The sequence below is a fragment of the Poecilia reticulata genome, linkage group LG23 (genome assembly GCF_000633615.1).
Source record: "Poecilia reticulata strain Guanapo linkage group LG23, Guppy_female_1.0+MT, whole genome shotgun sequence".
NCBI classification, from domain to species: Eukaryota; Metazoa; Chordata; class Actinopteri; order Cyprinodontiformes; family Poeciliidae; genus Poecilia; species Poecilia reticulata.
This window is the reverse complement of record NC_024353.1, coordinates 2,851,150-2,874,740: the sequence shown is the minus strand read 5'-3', so window position 1 is coordinate 2,874,740 and position 23,591 is coordinate 2,851,150. Positions and strand designations below refer to the sequence as shown.

At 38.7% G+C, this 23,591-nt stretch overlaps 1 protein-coding gene across 3 annotated transcripts in view; it reads right to left on the bottom strand.

Annotated features, from left to right (window-relative positions):
* bltp3b (bridge-like lipid transfer protein family member 3B) overlaps window positions 1-22,052 on the bottom strand; it is a 42,792-nt gene extending 20,740 nt beyond the window's left edge. For all 3 annotated transcript variants that reach the window (XM_008400551.2, XM_008400552.2, XM_008400553.2), the window contains exons 1-14: window positions 21,649-22,052; window positions 11,813-11,975; window positions 9,508-9,546; window positions 7,895-7,986; window positions 7,512-7,701; window positions 7,271-7,411; window positions 5,415-5,582; window positions 4,284-4,464; window positions 4,124-4,207; window positions 3,873-4,049; window positions 3,384-3,502; window positions 2,367-2,508; window positions 2,082-2,275; window positions 608-1,330 (exon numbers count right to left, since the gene is read on the bottom strand). In XM_008400551.2, coding sequence (XP_008398773.1) covers window positions 608-1,330; window positions 2,082-2,275; window positions 2,367-2,508; window positions 3,384-3,502; window positions 3,873-4,049; window positions 4,124-4,207; window positions 4,284-4,464; window positions 5,415-5,582; window positions 7,271-7,411; window positions 7,512-7,701; window positions 7,895-7,986; window positions 9,508-9,546; window positions 11,813-11,975; window positions 21,649-21,692 — 2,457 coding nt within the window. In that variant the 5' untranslated portion in view covers window positions 21,693-22,052. The remainder of the gene's footprint in view (window positions 1-607; window positions 1,331-2,081; window positions 2,276-2,366; window positions 2,509-3,383; window positions 3,503-3,872; window positions 4,050-4,123; window positions 4,208-4,283; window positions 4,465-5,414; window positions 5,583-7,270; window positions 7,412-7,511; window positions 7,702-7,894; window positions 7,987-9,507; window positions 9,547-11,812; window positions 11,976-21,648) is intronic.
* Between the last annotated feature and the right edge of the window lie 1,539 nt (window positions 22,053-23,591).

Below are 23,591 nucleotides of genomic sequence, written 5' to 3'. Positions count from 1 at the left end.
AATTCACTAAATCAGAATACCACAAAGTCTTCATTATTTATTATTAATTTTTCATTCTTTTAAGAATGTAGAGCTAATTAAATGATCTAAATAAGACCTTAAAGCGGTTCCAGTTTCTCTCGATGGCCAACCTGTTGAAACTGTGGCAAATCATATTTTATTTATCACTACAGAAGGGTTCAGTGAATGCGCATATGAAACTGGTGGGTTCGGTACCTCAAAAAGGGTTAAGAACCACTGGTATAGAGTAATAAGATGTGATGTGAGCAGCTCATTTTCTTGAGCATCCAAATTTTTCTCCTGTTATGACGACTTTATTCTGGTAATTTTAACCCTTTATCCTCACATTACTGTCTTACAACTCAACTCTCGTGAATTAAAAGATTAAAACTCATAGCTTGGCCCTAATATTCAATCACAGAGTTGACCTGAGTTCAAAGTTCAAATAAATAGAACCTTGTTATACAAGATTTGCTGATATCTGAACTATGGAAACCCAAGAAGTGCATGAATCCAAAAAATGAATAAACCAATCAGTACAATCTATTTTAAATGGATCGTCTCTCACAAAACTACCACATCTTTCTAAATAAAAACACAAACGTACCTGAGCGCTTAGTGGCTTCTGCACATGCACCAACAGATGGACGTCTGCATCTTTACTTGGTGACAATGACAAGCGTGAGTTGGGGAGGCTGTCCAGTGAGTGAGGTTTATGCAGCCCGTTGCTTTGTGTTGATGCTGGCGCGCTGTCTGCGCTGTAGTACTCCTTCAGCATTCGCTTCCGCTGCAAACGCGCCACTGCCTCTGCTGACGAGCTCCTGGACAGCCCGGTTCCTGCCGAGTCCTTCAGCTTCTCCTGGTGCTGGACGAGCTTGGTGGGCTGGCACGCCCACACCGTGAGAGGGAACGAGTCCACGAAGGGCTGCGGCCGCCCTTTGCCCCCACGGCTGCCTTCGTAGTCCACCCAGAACTGGGCGAAGTGCAGCGCCCAGAAGTCGGCGGCCGCAGGCATTTTGAGGGCGTCCGCACCCATGGTGGGCTCCACCAGCCCCCGGTGGACGTGCTGCAGCTTGGTGTCCTGCTCGTGAGCGTGCCGCTGGAAGACGGGGTGGAGGACGGGCAGGGAGGAGGGCGAGCGTGGGAAAGTGGAGAAAGACGGAGAGAAGAAGGGTTCCCCTTCGAAGGCCTGCAGGAGGGCCTCCAGGTGGGAGCGGGTGCAGTTGGGGGGATGCCGGGTGTTGGTGGCGACCATCTCTGATGTTTGGATGGAGACGGAGCGAGGCAAGTCCGCCGCGTAGGAGGCGTCTGGCTCCGTGGGAACCACCAACTAAAACATCAAAGAAAACATTTTACATGACTTTAAAAAGGTCTGAAACGATTAATCGACTTTTTAAATAATCGTCAGCTAATTTAGTTATCGATTAATTTACACAAAAAAAGGCAATTTGCTTAAAGAACCCTAGGTTAAGTAGTATTCAAGCGAAAAATATAAACATACTGCAAAAAATCGATTAATCGCGATTGATCAAAATAATTGTTTCAGCAGTAGAAAAGAACTAACGCTGAACATCCACCTGATCGGAGTATGAGAAGTATTACGATTCAACGACAGAAGAAAAGGTTCAACAAATTATATGAAATTTCTAAATCATTTTAAAGGCAAGTATCATTTTCCTGCCACCAAACATTTATGTGCTACTTTATGCTAGCTTGTCTCGTCAAGCTTGAATGCAAAACTCTGAGGTTTGTGTTTGATTTCTATTAATTTCATTAAAAACAAAGAAATTATACAAAAATAACAGGAAAATATACAACATATACAACTCAATAAAATCTTGAAAGGGAGCAGAAAAAAGAAAAAATCTCATAATATCTGCACATTTTAACACAAGAATACATGCAAATTACAGGGAACAAAAAAATCAGCTCAAAAAACAATTCGTATGGTTTCACATATCTTGGATAAACTAACTTTTACCATTCTGTTAAATATGTACAGTGATCTGGCATTGTGACCATCACCATTGTCATAAAATGGGAAAAGGTTTGAATACGTCTGCAGGGCAGCGAATGCTTACTTTCAGCATGAGGCCGTCCACCTTGATGTCGACGTGTTCGTCGGGTTTCTGCGAGTCGTTGAGCTTGTAGATCTGCATGAACTGCTCCAGACTCTGCCTCAGGTCCAGAGCGAAGAGGTTGATCCACACCAGGCTGCGGGGATCCAGAACCAGCTGCAGGGCGTTGAGCTGGGCGTACAGGTTGGGACACGGGACTGTAGGAACAGGAGGGGGAAGAGATTGAATTTTATGTAAAATTTACACATAAGGAGAAAGAAACAAAAACTATTTGAGTAAAAGTCTTACTGGGGTAATCTTTTCCATCTGGAAAGTAATATTCTGTAAACTCGACATGGACGGCCGGCATCTCCGGGGGAAGATAAAGCGACTTCTTATTGCAGGAGATCATGGTCTTTGGGCTGGAGCGCCGCTGGTCTGCCGTCGACACCTGGAGGAAAAGAAAAAAAAAAAAAGACAAATCCAAAAAAGTCAACATTAGAGAAAATATCTGTATGACCTCAGCTGTTTATTACACGTCAACTTTTCCACATTTTATGGAAAAGTGCATAACTTTTCATCCACACAAACATGTTTTACTGGGATTTTATGCAGCAGAGTAACAGAGTAGAGCATAACTTTTCAGTTGTGATGTTTAATTATTACTTATTTATATTGTATATTTTTTTCTCTTTTCATCAACTTATTCTATTGTGTTATAGTTTTTGTATAGCACTTTGGTGCAGCTTTAAATCTGTTTTTAAAAGTGCTGCATAAATAAATTTGACGTGTCATTAACTGTAATGTGGAAGGTTCAAAATTAAAGTGGCAGCACGATGCTGAGGGGACGCTTTTCTTCAGTGGGTGAAATTAAAGCAAATTAGACCTATATAAATACAATTTTTACAAATAATCTAGCAAATACAGACAAAAGTGTCACATTTTTCTACAAAAGAGTATAAAATTTCTCAGAATAAGAATCGTTTAAATTGTTTATGCATTATCAAGCAAATAAATATTTTAAAACTCAAATCGACCAAACATGTGGGTCAGGATTCAGTGTGAATAAAGTGCAGATTTACAAATCCTGTAACAAGGAAGAAACTGTTATGTGATTATTTTCATATACAAACAACATAATTCACAAACACTTAGAGGATATTAGGTTATTTATTTGAAGTTGACCATTTATTTATCAGTGGCCATAATCCTCTGTCTAGAAGAAACTTAAATTTCTGCTACCAACATAAAGAGTTCATAACTGTGAAATGGAAGCTGAATGATACTTTTGTTGTTTGTTTTGTTTTTTAGGGTGTGTTGAGTGACCTGGTAGATGCTGAAGTCCGCCATCCTGAGGACGAAGGAGCTGGACATGAGCTGGGTCTTTGGAGGCGGAGGAGGCGGAGGGCTGAAGGAGGCGCTGGAGGACGAGGTGTTTATCTTCCCTGGAGAGAACGGACGAAACGGGACAGAAAATAAAAAATAAGGCAGGAAAAAAAAAGCTAAACAAACGCAGATGGGCTCTTCAACGAGTGTGCATCACCGCACCCAGGTGTGCGCAAAAACCACACATACACACACAGCGGTACCTGGTTCTAGGCACCAGCAGCACTGGGGTGGAGGTTGTGTGTAGGGGCTCCAATCTAGGAGTCCTTCATCTGCCTCCCTAAGCCCTACTTCTCCTTCTGCACCCTCCTGACCTCCTAGAGGCTCATAAACCTCGTCCTTAAGGGACACTGAGGGACAGAAAACCCACAGGGATGACGTCCTGCTGAGCTAGCATCTGCAGTGTACGAAGAAACGCGTTTTGCTTACCGTGATTCGGGGAGCCGTGATGCGGGGAGCCATGTGCAGCGCCGGGGCCTTGTCGGTCTCGAACCGCGCCCTTTAACCTTTCCACGTCAGTTTTGTACTCGTCCAGTAGACTCTTGGCCCAGGTCTCTCTGGTTTTAGTGGCTTCGCTGTAGTGCATCCAGTGGACACAACTGTCCCCTGAGAAAAGGAAGGGAAACATGAGAGAGCAGACAGCGAAAGGTTTACCAGAAACAAGGAAGTGAAGAACCGACCTGCTTTGTGGAAAGGGTAGTAGTCGAGGGTGATGGAGCTGAAGGAAAGCTGCATCGCTCCGCCTGTTATCCTCCTACTGGTAGCTGTGCAGAAGAGAGTGAAAAATAAATCTAGACAAGAGTAAATTGGATTATTTTCTTTCTAATGTGTATTTGATACCTGTGTCCTTGGCATGGATGTCATCACAGATGTGCAGGTCCAGGTGTGTGATCTGGAGGTGGTGTGAGGTCTCACACACATCGTAGGCGCTGAACAGCTTGGCCATGGTTGCACTCTGGTCAGCGGCTGAGGACGCCTGCTGGGTGCGCACTTGTTGGGCTGTAGGGGGCGGCGACGACACCTGGTGAACGCAGACGGCATCTTTCAGCACTTCTGCTTTTCTTTTGTACTAACCTGGGTTCACACACTTGTGCCACAGTCACATTTAAGCAGATTTCAAGAATTTTTAAGGCAAGTTTGCAAACTTTTGCAGAGAAAAACAATACAAACATACCAAAAAAAAGACAGTTTCAATTCACTACTTTGCACAGTCTCTGCTTTTATGCTTTGAAATGTCTCTCTCACACACCTTACACACATTAATTTAAAAAGAAGTCCCAATTTAAATAATGTTGTTTAATGTATTAAATATAAGACAATCAATATCTCATTAGCACTCAATGTACAAAGGAAGTTACAAAAATCAAACTAAAAAAATGTTCTCTCAACATTTTCTTGCATTCAGCAAATAGAAATAATTTGGGAAATTCTAGAAGAAACAAGAAAATTTTAGTCTGATTTAACCTCAGACTGAGAAAAAAATGTGTATGTCTTTTTGTTAGGTGTATATAAAGACTGTTTTCCAAACTTTAATAAAACGTTAACTTGCACTTTCTTACAAAACAGTTTTAATGTTAAGCACTTTCAAGGATTTTATACAGAAATTAGGCATTTTCTAAACCTTGAAAACATCCAGTTGAAATTCTACAATTTTTAAGCATTTCAAGCACCAGTGCAAACTCTGAAAAAAAAACTGAGTGCATAAATGCTTGATTTAAGTTTTTAACATCTTTTAATGGTGGTGTAAAACATGCAGTGCTGAATATCTCCACCAGATGGCAGACTAGAGTAAATTTCAGACAGGAAAGCGTGTTGTAGGGGGACAAGTGTGAATGTTGAGCAGCAGAACGATGGTTTTGGATTTTATGATTAAATAGAAAAACTTAAGACAGCGAGTGCAGAGCAGATAGGTTAAAAAAAAAAATCACCATACCAACTTTAGAAAGAGTTACTTGTCCACTGAACTTGTACCTGATCGTCTGCAGCCATGCTCTTCCTCTGCTGAGCAGACTTCTCCATGGCTTCGCTGAGGGACTTTGCATATTGAACCATAGCTTTGAGCTGGGAGTCGGTCAGAACCCACAGCAGGTCGTCCAGGATCAGAATCAGCTTTGAAGCCACAACGTTGCAGTCCTTTATCTGCATTAGGAAGAAACGCTCATGAAAAACAAAGATGACTGACAGCATGACGAAACTTTTCAGACCAAAAAAATCATTGTACGAGTCAAGACTGGAACAATTAATCGTGATTAATTGATTATTGAAGTAATCGTCAACTAATTTAGTTATCGATTAATTGTTGACTGGAATATCCAGACTCAAAAAAAGTAATTTGGTGAAAAAAAATTATTTAGAGCAGTAATTAGGCCAAAACTGTACAAAAAATATACATTAAGATAAATTTACAAACTTCCTCAAGGAGTATAGTTTTAGCTTAACCTACAGCAGTGATTTGTTATTTCATTTCAGGCAGTAAAATGTTAATTTTCTCATTTAAAAAAGGAATTTAATTACTTATTTGCATCTTCTAATGTATTTCTAATATTGTATAAAAAAAGGTTTAAGTGGCTAAATGAAACATATAAAGAATGTGCCCATTTTTTTATTTAATTAATCATCAAAATAATTGATTATTAGAACAATCGTGGATTGCAGGCCTTTACAATTTATTTATTTAGATGTAAACTTAAAATGGTACTTTTTTTTCCATTTCCTTGTTATGCACTATATTATGTTGGTCTATCTCAATTTTATGTTTTTGATTTGAGGATATCTAGCTGCTTGCGTTCTCACTGAAACCAGGAGGATAGAGCACATAACACCAGTTTTAAAGTCCCTACACTGGCTCCCTGTAGCTCAAAGAATAGACTTTAAAATACTGTTGGTTTATAAATCACTGAACGGTTTAGCACAACAATACCTTAAAGATCTGTTATTGTTGTACCAACCGTCTAGACCTCTCAGATTTTCTAGTTCTGGTCTGCTCTGCATCCCCAGAACCAGAACCAAATGAGGAGAAGCAGCACTCAGCTTCTACGCACCACAAATTTGGAACAAACTTCCAGAAAACTGTAATACAGCTGAAACACTGGGTGCCTTTTAATCTCAACTTAAAACCCACCTGTTTAGAGTTGCTTATGGCTAAATTAGGGTTAGAGTGAGGGTTTTGATGTCTTTGATGTTTTTACCTTTTTAATCTTTTTTAAAAAATCTCTAATGTTTTTATCTTTACTTTTTAATTTCTTTTTATTTCTCTTTCTCACCGTTTCCGTTTTAATGATGTAAAGCCCCCCGGAAAACGTCCCAGTTAAATGACGTTTAACTAAAGTTCTACGGGGTTTAGAGTCCCAGTTGACGGCGTTCAACTAAAAACCTAGAGGTTGGAGTCCTTGTCAAACGGTGTTCTAACCCAGAGGGTTAGAGTCCCAGTTAAACGACGTTTAACTGAAGTCCTAAAAGAGGCGCGGGTTTTAATGTTTTTATCTTTTTTTAAATCTCTTTCTCTTTCTCACTGTTTATTCAATGTCACATGCTGTTTTTATTTTAATTATGTAAAGCACATTGAAATGTCTTGCTGCTGAAATATGCTATACAAATAAAATTTGATTGATTGATTGAAAAAGTTCCAGGTGGCTGCAACTAATGATTATTATTAGTTATTGATTAATTTATCGATTATTCTGACAATTAAACGGCCAGAAAGCCAGTTTTTTATCCGATTAGCAGAATAATTTATATATTAATTAATTACTAAAACAATCGTTAGTTGCAGCTCTAGTTTGGTGGGTTAAGACAAATCGAGACGTTCTCTCTTCTCGGACACCGACCCTTCTCTTCAGAGTGACCCTGATCTTGGACTGGTTGGTGATGAGGCGGATCGGGGCGCTCAGCATCTCGTGCTCGGCGCTCTGGATGGCGTCGGCCTCGATGCGGATCATCTGCCAGCTAATTTCTTTAAACGTCAGGATCTGCAGCCGGCAAAAAAAAACTGTCGATGAGTCAAAGATCTCTAAACAAGGCGGCCTAATCAGAGCCCATTTCCTCTGAAAGGAGCCGGCGCCGACCCACCTCCCCCCTCTGAGGGTCCTGGATGCGGGTGAATCGCAGGTCGCTGATGCTCCAGCTGGTGTTGACGCTGTACACCTGCAGCTGGGAGAGCTCAAAGGAGGCGTTGAAAGCCTTGGCGCTGATCTTGATGACGATGGAGTTGATGGATAAGGAAATGCCTTCCACCACCTTCTCAGCGAAGCCATATTCACTGCGCAGGCCACAAACACGGTGATTAGCAAGTAAATGTGGGCTAATATCGGGTTTTTGTAAAGAGATTAAAATAAAAGCATCGCTTTTAAATTTGATTTCAATGCATCTGCTGCATCTTTCTGCATTTTAGAAATCAGATTAATAGATTTCTGGCACCAAATAACTAATTTTCCTGGAATGCAAAAGCTCACCTTTGTCCAGATGCGGTTGCTATGGGAGACGGACCATTAGGGGGACGAGGCTCGTCACATGTGCTCATTTCCATTATCACCTTATCCAAGGTCTACAAGAGAACGAATAGCTTTACTTAAACACCAACAAGAAGAAAACATTATTTAGTGTTCATAAAACAAATCTCTACCAGTAGGCAACATTAGTTTTATTATACCAATAAATAAATGTCAACTTGTTTGTCAAAAATGAAGGGATGCAGCAAACAAAAATGACGGAAAAGTGTAAATTATCACAAGAGTTGAAATTGACCTCTTTATTATTTTCTCTACAGCATCAGCCTACCACCACAGTGTGGTGATTTTTTCCACAACGTGTTCATATTTGGTCTCATCACATTTTTGTCTTTCCGTCAACAATGGTCACCGTCTTCAGATTTTTAGTCTAATAGACTAAAAACCTCAACAACACGATTCCACTTGAGCTGCAGATGTTTACAACTCCTCAAAGGTTAACACTTTGCACCTTAACTCTCCTTTTACCTGTTAAATGGATGGCCATGTCATTGTACGTTTGCTCTTTTTTTTATTTTATTCTTGTCAGATTTTTATTTGTGTAATATATATACAGAAAAGTTTAAAATCTCAAAAAAGGCAGGAGTTTATCTTTCAGTATGACAATGACCCAAAGCAAGATAAATTAAAGAGGCTTTAGGATCCGTCTATGAATGTCCTCAAGAAGATGTGGAAGAAAACTATATTTTTTGAATGCATTGTATGAGCTCTAACATCGGGTGGAGCAGTAAAGATGGAGCCCAGGTGACTGCAGGGAAAACAATCATCTTGGAACCGAGTCTGTAAACCCGACACCTGCTCCCTTAAAGATGGCAGCCGAAGCGAAGCCACAAAGAAGAACCAGGCGATTGAAGCTGTCGGAATTAAATCAGACCTAAATACATGGCAACTGAAGACAAATCTACTCAGATAATCACAGATCAGTGCAAAAAATGTTTCCACCCCTAACTAGCGAGGGCAACCTCCCGAGATGCAGCATGTACAATCCCAACACTTGGTGGGTTTCTACACACTCAACAAGTAAACAAAAAGCAGAAGAGGATTCATTATGAAGCCATAATGAAACATGTATTTCAAAGAGATTTTGATTTTGTTGCACAGCATGTGGGAGTCGTTCATTTTGGATTCAGGTCCAACAGAGATGCATAAAAAGTGACTAAACACAAAGTTTTGCCCAGAAACTTGCTAAGCCCGGTGTTCGGGGCGCAAGGGGATCATCCAACCACCCGCCATATTTTTGACTTAAAAATGTTTAAAATTGACAAGAAATTTGAAAATATCACTTGATAGTTATGCATTTTTGGAAGACTGGAACATTAACACCTAAACACCAACTATAAAGTCTTTAAAAAAGGCAATAATTAATACAACTACTAAGATAAATGAACAATGCTTAGCCTGGAGGGGGCACAAGCAAAGCCTGGTGGACCGCCAGGCTTATAATACACCGAGGGAAAACCTGAAATAGTCAAGTTATTTGACAGAAACTTAATTTTTAAACCTGTTTTTCCAATTCTGGTTGATTTAATAATAGATAAGAAGCAAGAATATAAACTTACCAAAGAAATTGGGTGAGTCTTTAGTTTTGTCCATGGTATCTGTTAATGAAAAGCCAAACGGATGTTTAATGCCAAAAGAGCAATTAATGAAAGCAAAACAAACACTGAAGCCAGATGAGTTGCAGTCCATGTCAAATTATACAGCAGAATGGATTCAGAGCAAGTGTTTATTGGCAAGTTTGATTTTCACAGAACAACTTGTTCATCGAGGAGTCACAAATCAGAGTTTGACTGTTAAAGTGAATCAAACATTTCATTTGCTTTGCTCTAAACAAAAATAATCAAAGTCACCAGCAGGGGGCGCTAGCTCACATCCATCACTACATGAACCTGCATTAAATCTGCATCCTAAACAGTTATTCCTAGTGAAGTTTTTTACTAAGCTGCAATAAAATAAAAGCTTGGATTTTTCTCTTTTTCAGTGAGATTATGCAACTGCAATAAAGATTAACCTATTTACGGCTTTTTCCATATGTTTATCCACTCAACATGTCCTCATTTTATAAACTTCATTTAACCAGGACAAGCATCAAATATCTTCTGTTTGCAGCGTTTTTAAGCTAAATAGGACACAACAATGGGTTTAGCTGATTTGTAAGAGGAAGATACACGAGACATGTGAGGAAGTGAGATAAAAATCTGTGTTCTCATTTTAAACCAGCTTGAACTGAAACGTGGAAAAAAAGAGAAAGGTATCCAAGCAGTAAAAACGGTTTCTGTTCACCGGCTCCACCTGTCAAAGAAATCAACACAAAAACTTCCAGTAAATTATTACAGCTGAAAAACTGCAAAGTCTGCATAAAAACAGACGATAAAGGACGAACAGAGCACAGCGCTTACTGTGTTGCTCCCTGACAAAATGGTGACTAAATAACCGAAGAGAGAGTCCAAGAAGAGAAAAAGAGGTGGAAAATGGACCTTGGTCTGTGCAAATGTGGAGTCATAAGTAAATTATATAGCTTCTTTCAGCTTTTCCAGGGTGTGCCAAAGTCTGCTCATGAATGTGACGCATAACTGAGACCAGATCAAGTTATGAAATAAACAGAGAGCATAAAAGTAGAGCAGAGTAGTCAGACACCAAGATAACTGCTTGTGACACATAACCCCTACAAGTAAATTAGGTACATAGACGAGAACAATAATGAGAGAAAATCAATTTTTCCACTTGACTTTTCTCTAATTTTTTAAATTAGTAATAGCATTTTGAAGGTCAAAATGTATGCAAAATTTATGCATGAAATACATGAAAAGAGTTGGGGGTGAGGCACTGCAGTGCTGTGCCTCACTGCTGGGGGCGCTGTGTCACACAATAAATGAAGCAGGAAGGAGGAACTACACATCTACATATGTTGACGTTCCACAGTGTCTAATACATTTAATGAATGCGAGTGACATAATTAGTCTTTCTGATCAGCAATAAATGCTCTGTGGAAATGTGTAAGGCAGGAAGTACCACGCATTACTCATAGGGGGCAGTGCTGAGCACAACAGGCAAAACTTACTCTTCTACACATTGAAATGACTGAAAACAGCAAAAAACAGTCAGAATAGAACCTTTAAAGGCCAATCTTCTTATGGTTGCCAGATTTTTAGAAAATGAAAGAAAAATTAGAGAGAATGACAGGTTTTATAACATTGTGATAGAAATATTTCAAAGTCTTCATTTGCAAGTAAAGGATAATACATAATTTTTTATTTTATTCAGAAAAGAAAGAAGTCAGTGGAAAAAAAAACATTCTAATTAAAATTTTTTTCTTCTTACTATTCAGGGTTTCCCCCAGAAAACTTGTTACGCTCGGTGCGATACGGCAGCCATCCAGCTGGCCGCCATGTTTTTAAGTTAAAAAATGTTTAAAGTTGACAGAAAGTTTCAAAATACCATTTGATAGTTATGCATTATTGGAAGACTGGAAGATTAATACCTAAACACCAACTATAAAAACTATAAAAAAAGGGCAATCATTAAAAACAATAAAGAAATGAACGATGCTTAGCCTGGTGGGGGCACAGGTAAATCCTGGTGGCCCGCCAGGCTTATAATACACCGAGGGAAACCCTGATGTTAAATTGATTAAAAATATTAGTTAGTTATGGTCAAAATTAAAATATTAGCTCTTATATTGGATGTTAGATTTGAACATTTGTTACTGAGGCAACCTGTGCCTCACCAGTCATGAAAATCATAATGCAAGATTTGCCTGATGTATTAGGTGTGCATACACACACTTGACTTCACTTGAGTCCTTAGATAACTCCATGTAAAATAAGCCTGGGGTATAATTTGAAATCCTTGTTTTGCCCTCACCCTGATGGCCGCCTTGTTGCAGAACACACGGTTGATCGCCAACCAGGTGGGCAGATCCAGCAGACTCTGCAGAACCTCCTCGTCCAGCTCCAGGTTGGTCAGCTGGCCCTCCCCCTTCAGCGTACTCAGGTTGATCTTGTCCGGCGACAGGTTCTTAGCAAACCTACGAGACAATGGGACAGCGCCAAGCTTAGCGGCTGAGGATATTTATAGGAGAGGAGTTGTTGGCAAACAGTTGCCACCGGATACGCTGCTGGTGCATGAGATGTTTACAAAAAAAACACCCACATCTAAGGGCTTGGAAAGTGGTCTGTGTCAAAACTCAATGTCAAAACTCGAATTTTAACAACTAATATTTCTACAGTTTCTGGCTGGAACCGGGGATAAATCTACCAGGGTAGAAATATTCCCAAATGGTAAACAGCTGAACCGTGTTGTCAGGGCAACACGCATGAATTAAAACTTTGCTTTGAGAAGAATGAAAGCAATTTAGGGCTGCAACTAATGACTACCTTCTGACAAATTAATCTCATTAAAAAAAAGCCACATTTTCCAGATTTTTCATTTAACCTCTTAAGCTTTTTTATACAATAAGAGAAAACATTAAAAGATGCAAATAAACAGTTTACACATAATTCCTTTAGTGAATTTGAACAAAGTGAAGCTAAAACCTTCCTACTTGAGGAGATTAGAGTAAAACATTTACAGACAAAAGTGCTTTTATTCTAAATTCAAAATGTGTATATAGCAGATTTGGTTTTATTACTTCTCTAAATGTTATTTATTCAACAAATGACCTTTTTTGACTACTCCAGTTAATTAATTGGTTACCAAGTTACTTGACAATTATTTCAATAATCAATTCATTACAGTTAATTGTTTCAGCTCTAAAACAATCATCATTTGCAGTTTGGAAACACTTTACTTGGGTTATAACCTGTAATCACTTTGAGACGAATAGAAAGAGTTTCCCAAAATCTATCATGGTTATTTCTTTTATCAGAGATGATCAAGACAGGACAAAGGTTCTGGGTGGCCTAGTCAAAGTCGAAACTTAAATCTGATTGAGACATTAAACGGGTCAATTATCCTCAAAAACCCTGAAATGGGAGAATTGTGCCACTGAAATGGAAAAGACCTCATTCAAGCTATTATAAACACTGATACTTTATTGAGGTCAAAGGTGACAGTCTGGGTATGCAAGGCAATTACTACCTCCATGTAGGACCAGTCTAATTTGGATTACTTTTTTTATCTAAATAAACTCAAACCACCATTAAAAAAAATGGTGTTTTACACAAATTACATAAACAGTGTGGCTTCTGCAACCACATAATAAAGACAGGCTAATAAAAAATGTTCCAGGTTATAAAGTTCTGTGAGCAAATTTTGGTCTCTTTGATACATTTGAACACACAACCTGGATGTATGACATGAGTGTTTTCCACCCACACCGTGTATTAGTTAATAAGTTACCAGAGTGGTCTGATACTAAAGGTCTTATTGACCCATTAATCTCTGCAGTTCAATCTAATGAAATGATTTACCAAGCTCACCATCTGCTACTGCAGTACAAACTAACAATGTTTGTCAACCTGGTTTGGCCATTAAAGAGCAAAGCAGACATAAAGTATTGTTTTCAGCACCGCAAAAGTCATAAAAATCATACTTTAGCACAAGAAAGTGCATAACACTACTGATTCAGGCAACACTAAACTTGCTAGTCAGCTAATCTTTCACAAACAATCAGATTGAAGCTGTAAACCGACAGGATCAAAGCTCAGACTTTGACTGTAAATAAAAACCTTAGATGGTAACTGGTGATAAACAGAAATTAAATTACTAGTTGTAAGAAGATCTATGGACCAAAATGGGCAAAAATATTTGTCCCAGTTCAGTTGGAGGTTAGAAGACCAATGAAATGGGTTTCTAGATGATAAGGAACTGAATACATCAACGGTTTTGATGCATTCAAACAGCTTCACTACAATAAGGGTTATCTAGAACTACTAGGTGTCTGATTTGATGAGATATAAACTAAACTGCTCTGCTTTTAACAGTGATCAGGTTGGATTTTGAGGTGAAGTTGGTAACAAATCATAAACTTTCCATGTTTGATTGTAGCATCAGGACTTTCAGTGGATGGCTTTAAGGATTAGACCAGTAATGTGCCGTAACGCCACTATATTTGATCACATTACACTAAATCTTTCTAAAGTCGACAACTTGATAGGCAATCCTAACAACTCACCCAACAACCTCATGTTGGACACTAAGCTCCTAGCTAGCTTAACACATGAGCTCATTCAGGAGTTCACAAAATCTACTAGAAATGAGGAGATTGAGAAGTTTATGGTTGGACTACTTCACTGTTGCTTGAATTAGCATTGAAAGACACCAGTTAACAATTTAAGTGATTGCAGAAAGCATGCGTTAGCTAGCTAGGTAGCTCCAAGATGGCTGCTCCCAGACAGAAAAACAACTGGATTCTTATCTGAGACTCTGCTATATCTTTGGTGTTTTACATGTAGCTGCTGTAAAACTTTGCCACCCCAATCCAATAGAGCATGAATGACACGATCAGGAGCCAATTATCAAGAAGCAGATGATGGATAGTTGAACACATTTTAGTTTTGGGCCAAATCAAGATCATGAATACTCTTAAAGGGCCGATTATGCCAGAATGCATTCATAAAACCTGATATCATTTGGCAGTAAACAGATAAAAACTCCATTGAGTTGATTGATAAGCACATTTGGCGTTTAGTCTAGAATCTAGAGGGCCACATAAAAAGCTATGGCGGGCCGGGTTTGGCCCACAGGCCCTAAGCTTGACACCTGTGACCTATTGGAACCAGAATCTCTAAATTACAAAACATTATAATCCAGCAGAGGGAAGAGGTTAATGAACAAGGAATTCTGACTTTAGTTGGTTATTTTCCAAATCGGACATTGACGTTATGATACAAATAAATATAAAAACCCAAATCAAAAGGTAAGTAGAACCAAAAGAATAAGACTTGAAGAAAGTTCCAAACAAAAGATGTGCAAACCAAACACCAGTAAGTAACTGGATACAGGCAGGAAGATAAAAGCTACATCCAGCAGGAGACATAATGAGGAGGTTCGTTAGCAGCAGAACGGAAGAAACCTTCCACTGAACAGCGCTTTACGATTCAGCGAGCTGATTCAGTCAAGTTAGGGTTGTTTTTCACTCAACATAATCTCAAAATAATTCAGCTTTAGGGTCAAACAAATCCTCGACACACCAGAACAAGTTAAAACAGGGCCTTAAAAAACAAAATGTGGATTCTCAAGAGAAAGGCATGTTAAGTTTGTCTCTGAGGATGATGTTATGGGAGCCTCTCCACCTTGTGACGAGTGAAATATTCATTTAAGCAGCTGATCAAGTGTCAAGCAGCTAGTTTGGTTTACCCTCTCGCTCCTTATCTGGCTTCTCAGCCTCTCATTGGTCACCTCCTGCTTCCAACTCCATAAATAAATCAATACTGTAATTTTGCTAAATGTTTGCAATCAGCAGCGCTGCCATCAGTACTATTAGAGTTAAAACTAAAGAAAAATCACACCTGCAGACCTTTTTCCAGTACAACAGTTCGAGTATAGAGTCATATTTCCCGTCCTTTTCGTCTCAATAGACTTCAGCCAGCAAGTCTGCGCTCATCAGACCAAAACCAGGTTCGTAAAAAGGTTATAGGAGACCACTGAGGAGAGCGAGTGGTTTTAAATGAAATATTAACGACGGTAATATCTAAACCTGCATTCCTCCCATTTGGAGGTTAAAGAGCACAACTTTCCAAAAGTACTTTTTCCTTTGACATAAAGGTCAACTTAAAGGTCTTTTGTCCTAAAAAATCAAAGAATAAAAAAATTATATGCACCAATTTTAATATAATTCTCCTCTTAAATCAATTTTTACACAATAAACCACACAAGGTTTTCACCAGAGAGCCAATGGAAATGGGCTGGTGACTGAGCAGAGATGATGTTCTGCTTCACTGGCCAGTAAAAATCTAAAAAATCCAATAATTTCCCCCATTAGTGAATGCACCATTCCAGGTTACACTCATAAATTCAGAGTGGAGGTTGTTAGTGAGTGAAAAAGACTCAAAGTTTGTGATTTTTACCATCAATCGAGTGCCTGAAATGTAAAATCTGAAAAATCAGAACCAATTTTGTAAAAATGTAACTCTTTAAAAAATTTAAATCTCTTATTTGAGCATTTAGGTTCAAGTTTAGACCCTCATCAATTAGATACATATTAAAGACATCTTCAGCTATCAAATCAGTTCCTCTTATGGTTTGTAGTTTTGCTAAATTCAACGAAAACATGTCTACAGCTATGATAATGCATCTTTTCTCTTAACTACACACTGAAGACATTCTGGTACACCAAACTGTGTGCAGACGTCTGTGGATTTGCAGAATGGAAACAGCTTTTCTGCGTTGCCTGATGATGAATTTGTGGTGGAGCCTGATGACAGCGATGATGTCTGGCCTTAAGGAAAAATGACCAGAGTGAGTCAGACAACAGCCAGCTTATTTTATCCACCCAGACGGAGGCGGCCTAAATTGTGAAATATATAAAAAGACAAACAGGAGAGACGGCGTGTGGAACAACAAACATCCACAAGGCAATCGCTCTGCTGTGAAGGAGTGAGAATTTTAATCAGGCAAAGTTTACCGAGGGATAAAAGAGAGAGAAACAACACTGAACAAAGAGTCTCTTGGATTTATTTAGGTTATTATTTTTCCATGAATGTGTATACTGTATTCCCAGGAAGTCTTGTCATTCATCCAAACGACTGAATTCAGGGGTTCCAGCCCTTTTCATGGCTCTAAGTGAAGAACGAGTCGCTCTTAGGAACTCACAGACTGTAGTATCTATATTATAGCAAGGTGGACTTGAGTAACCATAAAAATAAAAAAAACAGAGACAGTTCAGATTTAAGCCTGCTCAAAGTAAGAAAGAATTGTTCTGGTATGTTGCCAATCCACATGTTAAATCCTCATTCTTTCTAAATTTACTTCGTAAAATAACCTATTTATTATCTAGAAAAGCATCGTATGGATCTTCTCTTTTTGTATGTTGATTGTTTGATTAACTGTTCCTTATAATCTATGTAGATAGGTTGAAATTTAGATAAATATGATTGAAATGCAAACGTTGCTAAAGATGAGAAATGATGAGAGTGGGTGACTGATAAAAAACAAAAAAAGAAAAGCACAGAACCCTACTGTGCTTATTTATTTTAATTAAAAGAAGGCAGAGTGAATACATTTAATGATCTTTGCAGTTTCAGCGTTATTCCAACTTCTAAATAATATTTTGATTAAGAGCAGAGATTTGCAAATCAGGTGATGTCTCACTGGCACAGAGCTGATGTAAACAATTAAGAGCTTCATTAGTTGCATAAGGTGTGCTAGAAATAGAGAACCTCAAATACCTGAGCTGTTAAAGGCTGTGAACTGTTTCCTAAAAGGTCGTAATTTGCTCACCGCTGTTTAAATAAGCAGGAGTGTTTAAGAAAAACTAGAGATATCAGTCCCGATATACATTTATTTATACTTTAAATACCTAATTGCACTTCTTGTCTCTTTTAGTTTCTTTACTATTTATTTTACATTGACTGTTCAAGGTTTCCCCCAGAAAACTTGCTCGGGTAGTCATTCATCGAGCGTTGTTGAGTTAACATTTTTTTTTTAATAAGACAGGAAATATGAAAATATCACTTGATAATTATGTGTTATTGGAAGATTAATATCTGAACACCAACTATAAAGAATTAAAAATTGAAAACATCTTTTAAAAACTTAAATAAATAAGCAATGCTTAGCCTGGTGGGGGCACAAGTAAAGCCTGGTGGCCCGCCAGGCTTATAATACACTGGGGGAAACCCTGCTGTTGTCCTAATTACACTGAATATTGTGAAGCTATTGGCGTATTTAAGTGGTGCAGAGTTATCAAAGAAATTTGTACATTAATCTCTGTTTTTTAAAAAAAAGAAATGTTTTAAGTCAATTCAGCTGTTGTGCTGCAATAGATTAGCATCAGCTTATACTAATCCTCACATATTGGAAGTGGAAAAGATAAATCATGCATCCCAAAGAGAAACTACATTTAATGTTAGTTTTGTTGAGCTACTGAAATTACAAACAGCTGTTAACTTGTGTATTTCTGCTGACTAACCCAATTAACAGTTAGGGTTGAATCATAGTAGTTACATTTGCCCTAGGGCTGACCTCATTTTGAATTCACTTTGAATAACTTCCTGTTTTGCTCTAAAACGTCACGTCTCATGGTTTTTAGAGTTCAAAGCTACAAGAAGTCAGGATCCCGAAGCAGAAATTAAAAACCCAACGATGGTCGATATTTAAAATCATTTCAACAAAGCTGCGGGTCTCACCTAGAAGAAGCTAAACCCTGGTTACACAGCAGCTGGATGCCAAAGTCTGCAGGAATCCTGGCCAAACGTAGAACACACACAATCCTAACACAGAGCCTACACACACACACACACACACACAACGGTTTCACAGAGCTGTGCTGATTAGACACCCACAGCCCCACACTCAGTCATGACTCATGCAGTAATAGCTTTCCCACCAGCAGTGACTCTTCACAGAGCATAGCGCTGCTCATCGCTGCTTTGCATCATCATCTCACAGCTTACTGCAGGATGGAAAGAAGCAGCTCATGATGACAAACACGGCAGCAACAATGGAGCCATTTTTCACGGTGAAACCAATCCTCCAGGGACGGAAAAGAGACTTTCGGCTTAGTGTCATCTGGGAAAAGGGTGGGATCATATTGACTCATCAATGCCAGGATTATTACTTCATTTAAATACAACAAAGACAACATTGAGTCTGATTAAAAAAAAAAGGAGGACTTGTTTAGATATTTAATAAAAGCGCTACCTCCTCGGTCATGAACCTGAACCGGCATATTTTATTAAAGTAATATGACTATTAACTTTAAGTGGAATAAACTTTTTAAAAGTTAGCAAAAACACAACAAAGATTAGCGCACTGGAAATATTCGGTAACAGATAAATTAAAAGTTCATAAAAGCTCATTTAGCAATTGTTTGGTGAGCAAATAATTGTTTGGTGAGCAAATAATTGTTTACAACGCGATTTATAACAATTAGAGACAAGTCATTAATTGAAGACCTAAATCTAAAGTTGACTGATCTTGTTGATCAACTAACAATTACTTGATAAGTGGCCATTTTATTCAAAACCTGAGTTTCTCTTGTATGAAGATCGACTGTTTCCATAACGTAAAGGGCTAAAGTTTTCATAATATGCTGGATTAAAAAAAAACAAAAAAAAAAACACTGAAATTTAAGGGAGCTTGTCAAATGCTTATATTTCAAAACAGAACCGAATAAAGTGCCTTTTGCATCCTGTAGTTTCTCTTTCCCGGACTGGGATAGCTCCGCCATCTTTATTTCTGGATCAACTCCTCCGTTTCAGGATGACCAGGCCTGTGCTGGATGGCAGCCAAACTGCAACACTATAAATGGTTAATAAACCATTAATTGGCAATTAATCTAAAGTAGCTTGTCTGCATTCCTAACAATAGATTACAATTTAAGTGGGAACAAAATCCCACTGAGAAATTGATTGGATTTCTCTACATTTCTGAGTATGAAGTGACTGTAACATCAGATTATTCATCATGAAGCATTGTCACACATCTTTCCTAGAGGTGCCAAACAGTGAGGGGAGTGCTGTTTGCGTCTGTGTAACAGAATCTGGCCGGTAGCCAGACTTCTGTGTCGATACACAAACCCGTATCTCTTTTGCAGACAAAACACACAGTTAGTCTCACGTCTCCCCTGGGGGCTACCTGGATATGACCTTCTATGAAAACCTTTATTGATTAACCTCTTGCACAGGGACGCTCACTTGTGACTCTGAATCTGATGCAAACCTGAGGAGAATTAGAAAGGCAGATGTCCTCTGCCACACATAGGCATGAAGGTTGACCTTAAATTTTGACACCTCCTCCATAATCTGTAGCTGTGTAAGCACACCTACGATGGGTATAAATAAGCTGCAGGAGAACAAACTGTTCCTGAGGGATGCAGATGAAGAAACATGCCGGCGCGTAGTACGCAACAATCGCTGCACCCTCAATGAGGAGTAAATGAGGTAATGGTGCTTTGCCATTCTGACAGCATCACCGTTTCTGTGATGTCACTGCACTGGTCAGGCGCCGGATTGGCTGCCCATCAGAGAGGCCAGCGTCTGCTCCGCAACTGACCAATAAGGCCGAGGCAAAGAGCCTAAAAGCTGGACGGCATCACTACTCCTCCAGTCATTTCCTGCTAACGCTGCTGAGGGCCACACACAGTCACGTGCAAACACACTTACTCATTGTCAAAACACACAAGTACACGAGGACAGAGGAGGACAAGTGCTGCCTCTGGCTTTAGGTGTGTGAAGGACAAAGCAGCATGCTGATGAAATTCGGTGTCAAAAGTCCAACTCCCTGAACTACAGAGTCGTTTCTAACGCCACCATCGAGCTGCTTCGGTTTTTAAACACTCAACAGCCCATAAAGATAAATTACATCCACTTAAAATTCATTTCAAATAAAATTGTTATAAATTCTGTTTCCTGCATGCTTCGAGGTTTCCCAGGAACAAAACAGGGAAGCATTGAAAGTCCCTCAAGAGTCGGTGGAAAAAATAAATAATTCATGAAAAGCTCTGTGGAGCCGAATGCTACTCATAACAGCAGGACATACAAACTATAAATAACTAAAATCCACCCTTCCACTGCCATTTATTAGCTTCTGAGGAAAAATTAAGATTAATTTAACTTTAGGTACAAAGTAACACACATACAAATAATGCTAAAGGCATAAAATCCTTTGCAATTAATTGGGAAATTATCTATTTTTTAAAATAAAGTGTATGGTTTTAAGAGCTTTTTGTTTTTCCTTAATCTTATCATATTAAGAAAACTGTACCTGAATAGCATTAAATATTTGATAGTCCTAATACAAAGATCTTTATATGACTTGCTTAATCTACAAAATGATTATGGATTATAATTATTTTCAATGTCAAAATAAACAAATTATTAGTAATAATAAATTTGAGTGTTGTGTTTTTATTATAATCATAAAATATAATGAATAATTTTGTATATTTTTATTATAATAAAAAGACAAAAAATATTTTTCATTACTTATATGAATAATAAAGTCAACACGCTGTGAATGGGAGGTGTTGAGAGCCCTGCAGAAGACAGTGAGGGGATCTTAACGACTCACTGAATCATGTCTACCCTCCTGATATAAAACTATATCAACTTAAATTATAATTTATTTGGTTTATGTGTGTGTGTGGGGGGGGGGGTTCCCCACAATTTATTTTTCCGTTAATTTTATCCAACTGACTGTCCATCCAGGGAAATGGACTTGAAGTTAACCCCGTAAATTTAGTCTAAACCGTTTAAAACGTGCGAAATTGATTTTAAAATACTTCAATTTGTTTAACTGCGCCACCCTGGAAATAACGTGACAGCATGTGAAAGCTGAGATTGTCGATTCACTCACAGCTCGTTCAACCTGCTTTAGCAAAGGAGAGCTAGCTAACGAGCTAACCCTTCAGCTAGTTAATTAGCGACTCTCCATCTCTTAACCCCGCGCACTGTCTGACAGGCACATTGTAAGTAACAACATCCCACGTTGAGCTGAATTTGTTCCCAAAATAACAGCAATAATGTGTTAAAAGCCAGTTTATGGCTACCTGACAGCTGAATCTACATCTCTGTTGCTAACCTCAACTAAGCACCCACCTGGAGAGATGCTTCAAGATCTGCTTCTTGATGAGCCCAGCCATGGTTGAGCTAATCCGATATTTGAGCCGCCGTCGCCGGGTACGAGCTTTCTGGCCAGCCTAACTGCTAGCTTCCCCACCTCCACTCGAGCTATAAACAAGCAGCTCAAATTCTTCTCCCGGTGTCGGTCTTCATTTTACCGCCGTCCCATCGCTTTATTCTCTGAGTGAGGGTTGAGGCCGCCGGGTAAATGACATTTCAGACGTCCGAAAGGCAGCCCCGGCAAGAGGACAAAGCATTACCGGGTGTCCTGATGAGGTTCGGGAACGGTGCAGGTCTCTGCAGTATCATAAAGAGTCCACCTGGTCTCGCAGCATCCGGGGAACTGCGTCTGGCCGCTGCCACAGCGCCCACCGGGCGGAGACGACTGCTGCCTTCAAGGTCCAATCGGAAAAAGCAGCATTCGCAGTGTAAATTTTCACTAACACCCGCCTCTATTTTAGGTAAATTTATATCTACGATATAAATTTGTGACAGACACAAATTAGATACCTTCAAAAACTTGAATGCATCTATTTTACCTTCATAAGACACCCAGTTAGTAAATAGAATCTACCTTTTGGTTTATTAATGTCAATATAAACACAGCGGTTCTGTGAAGGCATCAGGGGTTTGTTGTTGGAGAACATTAGTAAACGTATTAAATCGTAAACATCAGCAGGACAAATAGAAGCAGGTTAAGTAACAAAACAGTCATTCTGAACGTCTCATTACTGATCAAACAATCCATCTTTTGAGAATTTTATTTTTCACAACAGCAAACACATCTATCAAAGTAAATCAAAAGGTCAACTTTTAGTCGTGTAATTTAAACATATTTTATGGTAGCGTGGCAAGTTAATTTAAAAAAGTTATCAGAGATGTGCAGTTTGACTCAGCAAAACACTGGGAAAGATAAAGCCAAACGTAATTAACTTTTTTTAACCTGCAAAATGTAAAATGCTGTGTGTGCACATTACCCTGAACACATCACTCCTCATGATGAAACATGGTGATGCTGGTGGATACCTTCTTCGTTAGCAACAAAGAAGCTGGTTCGATTACATTTATTACACTCTGAAAAACAAGAACACCAATAAATATGTCTTGAAAAAGATAGAAAATTTCAATTTGACTGTTGGATTTTTCTGCAGAGTGGGTTCAAAAAAATAAAATGCAAAATAATTCTTAAGAAAATCACAGTAGAAAATAATCACAATAACTTCGAACAATGACGCAATATGAAAAACTGTAATAAAGTGGTAAAAAGTTAAACAATTTAAAAAGAACAGAAAAGCTGTCCAACAAAGACTGAAACGCTACTTTAGTGCCACCTGGTGGTGAAAAGTATACGTAAATTAACACATTCATCATTTCGAGTAATTATTTCCAGAATGCAGCTTTGTTGTAAAATAAAATTACAAACATTACAAAGAAATTAAAGGCTCATTGTCATGTATAACAGTCAGTATTAAGAAAAATATATGTAAATTTCCATATAGGCAAACTGGAAACCATCGCAACTTTCAGCTTTTAACGTCTTAGTGCAAGAACATTGACGTTCTCTGGGTTTTCAGATATGCAAGTTTCAGAACAGATATGTAATTATGGGATGTGGCCGCATGCAGACCGCAGCTGCCACGTATGAAAGGAGGGGCATGGTGGAGAAAAGTGGGGCGCTCCTCCCTGCGCTGCTCTCAACCGTTTGCACCAAGTTAACATCAGGCAAGCATGATCATGCAGAAGTAATAACGCGTGTTCAACAGGCGATTACACGCGTGGTTGGAGGAAGTGGTTGCTTTCTGGAATGAAAAGTGCAAGTTTTGATATCTAAGAAGTTTTGACACAACCTTAGACTTGTTAAAAAGTTACAAAAGGCGTCCAAAAAAAAAAAAAGATAAAATCCTGCAAAACTAATGCTT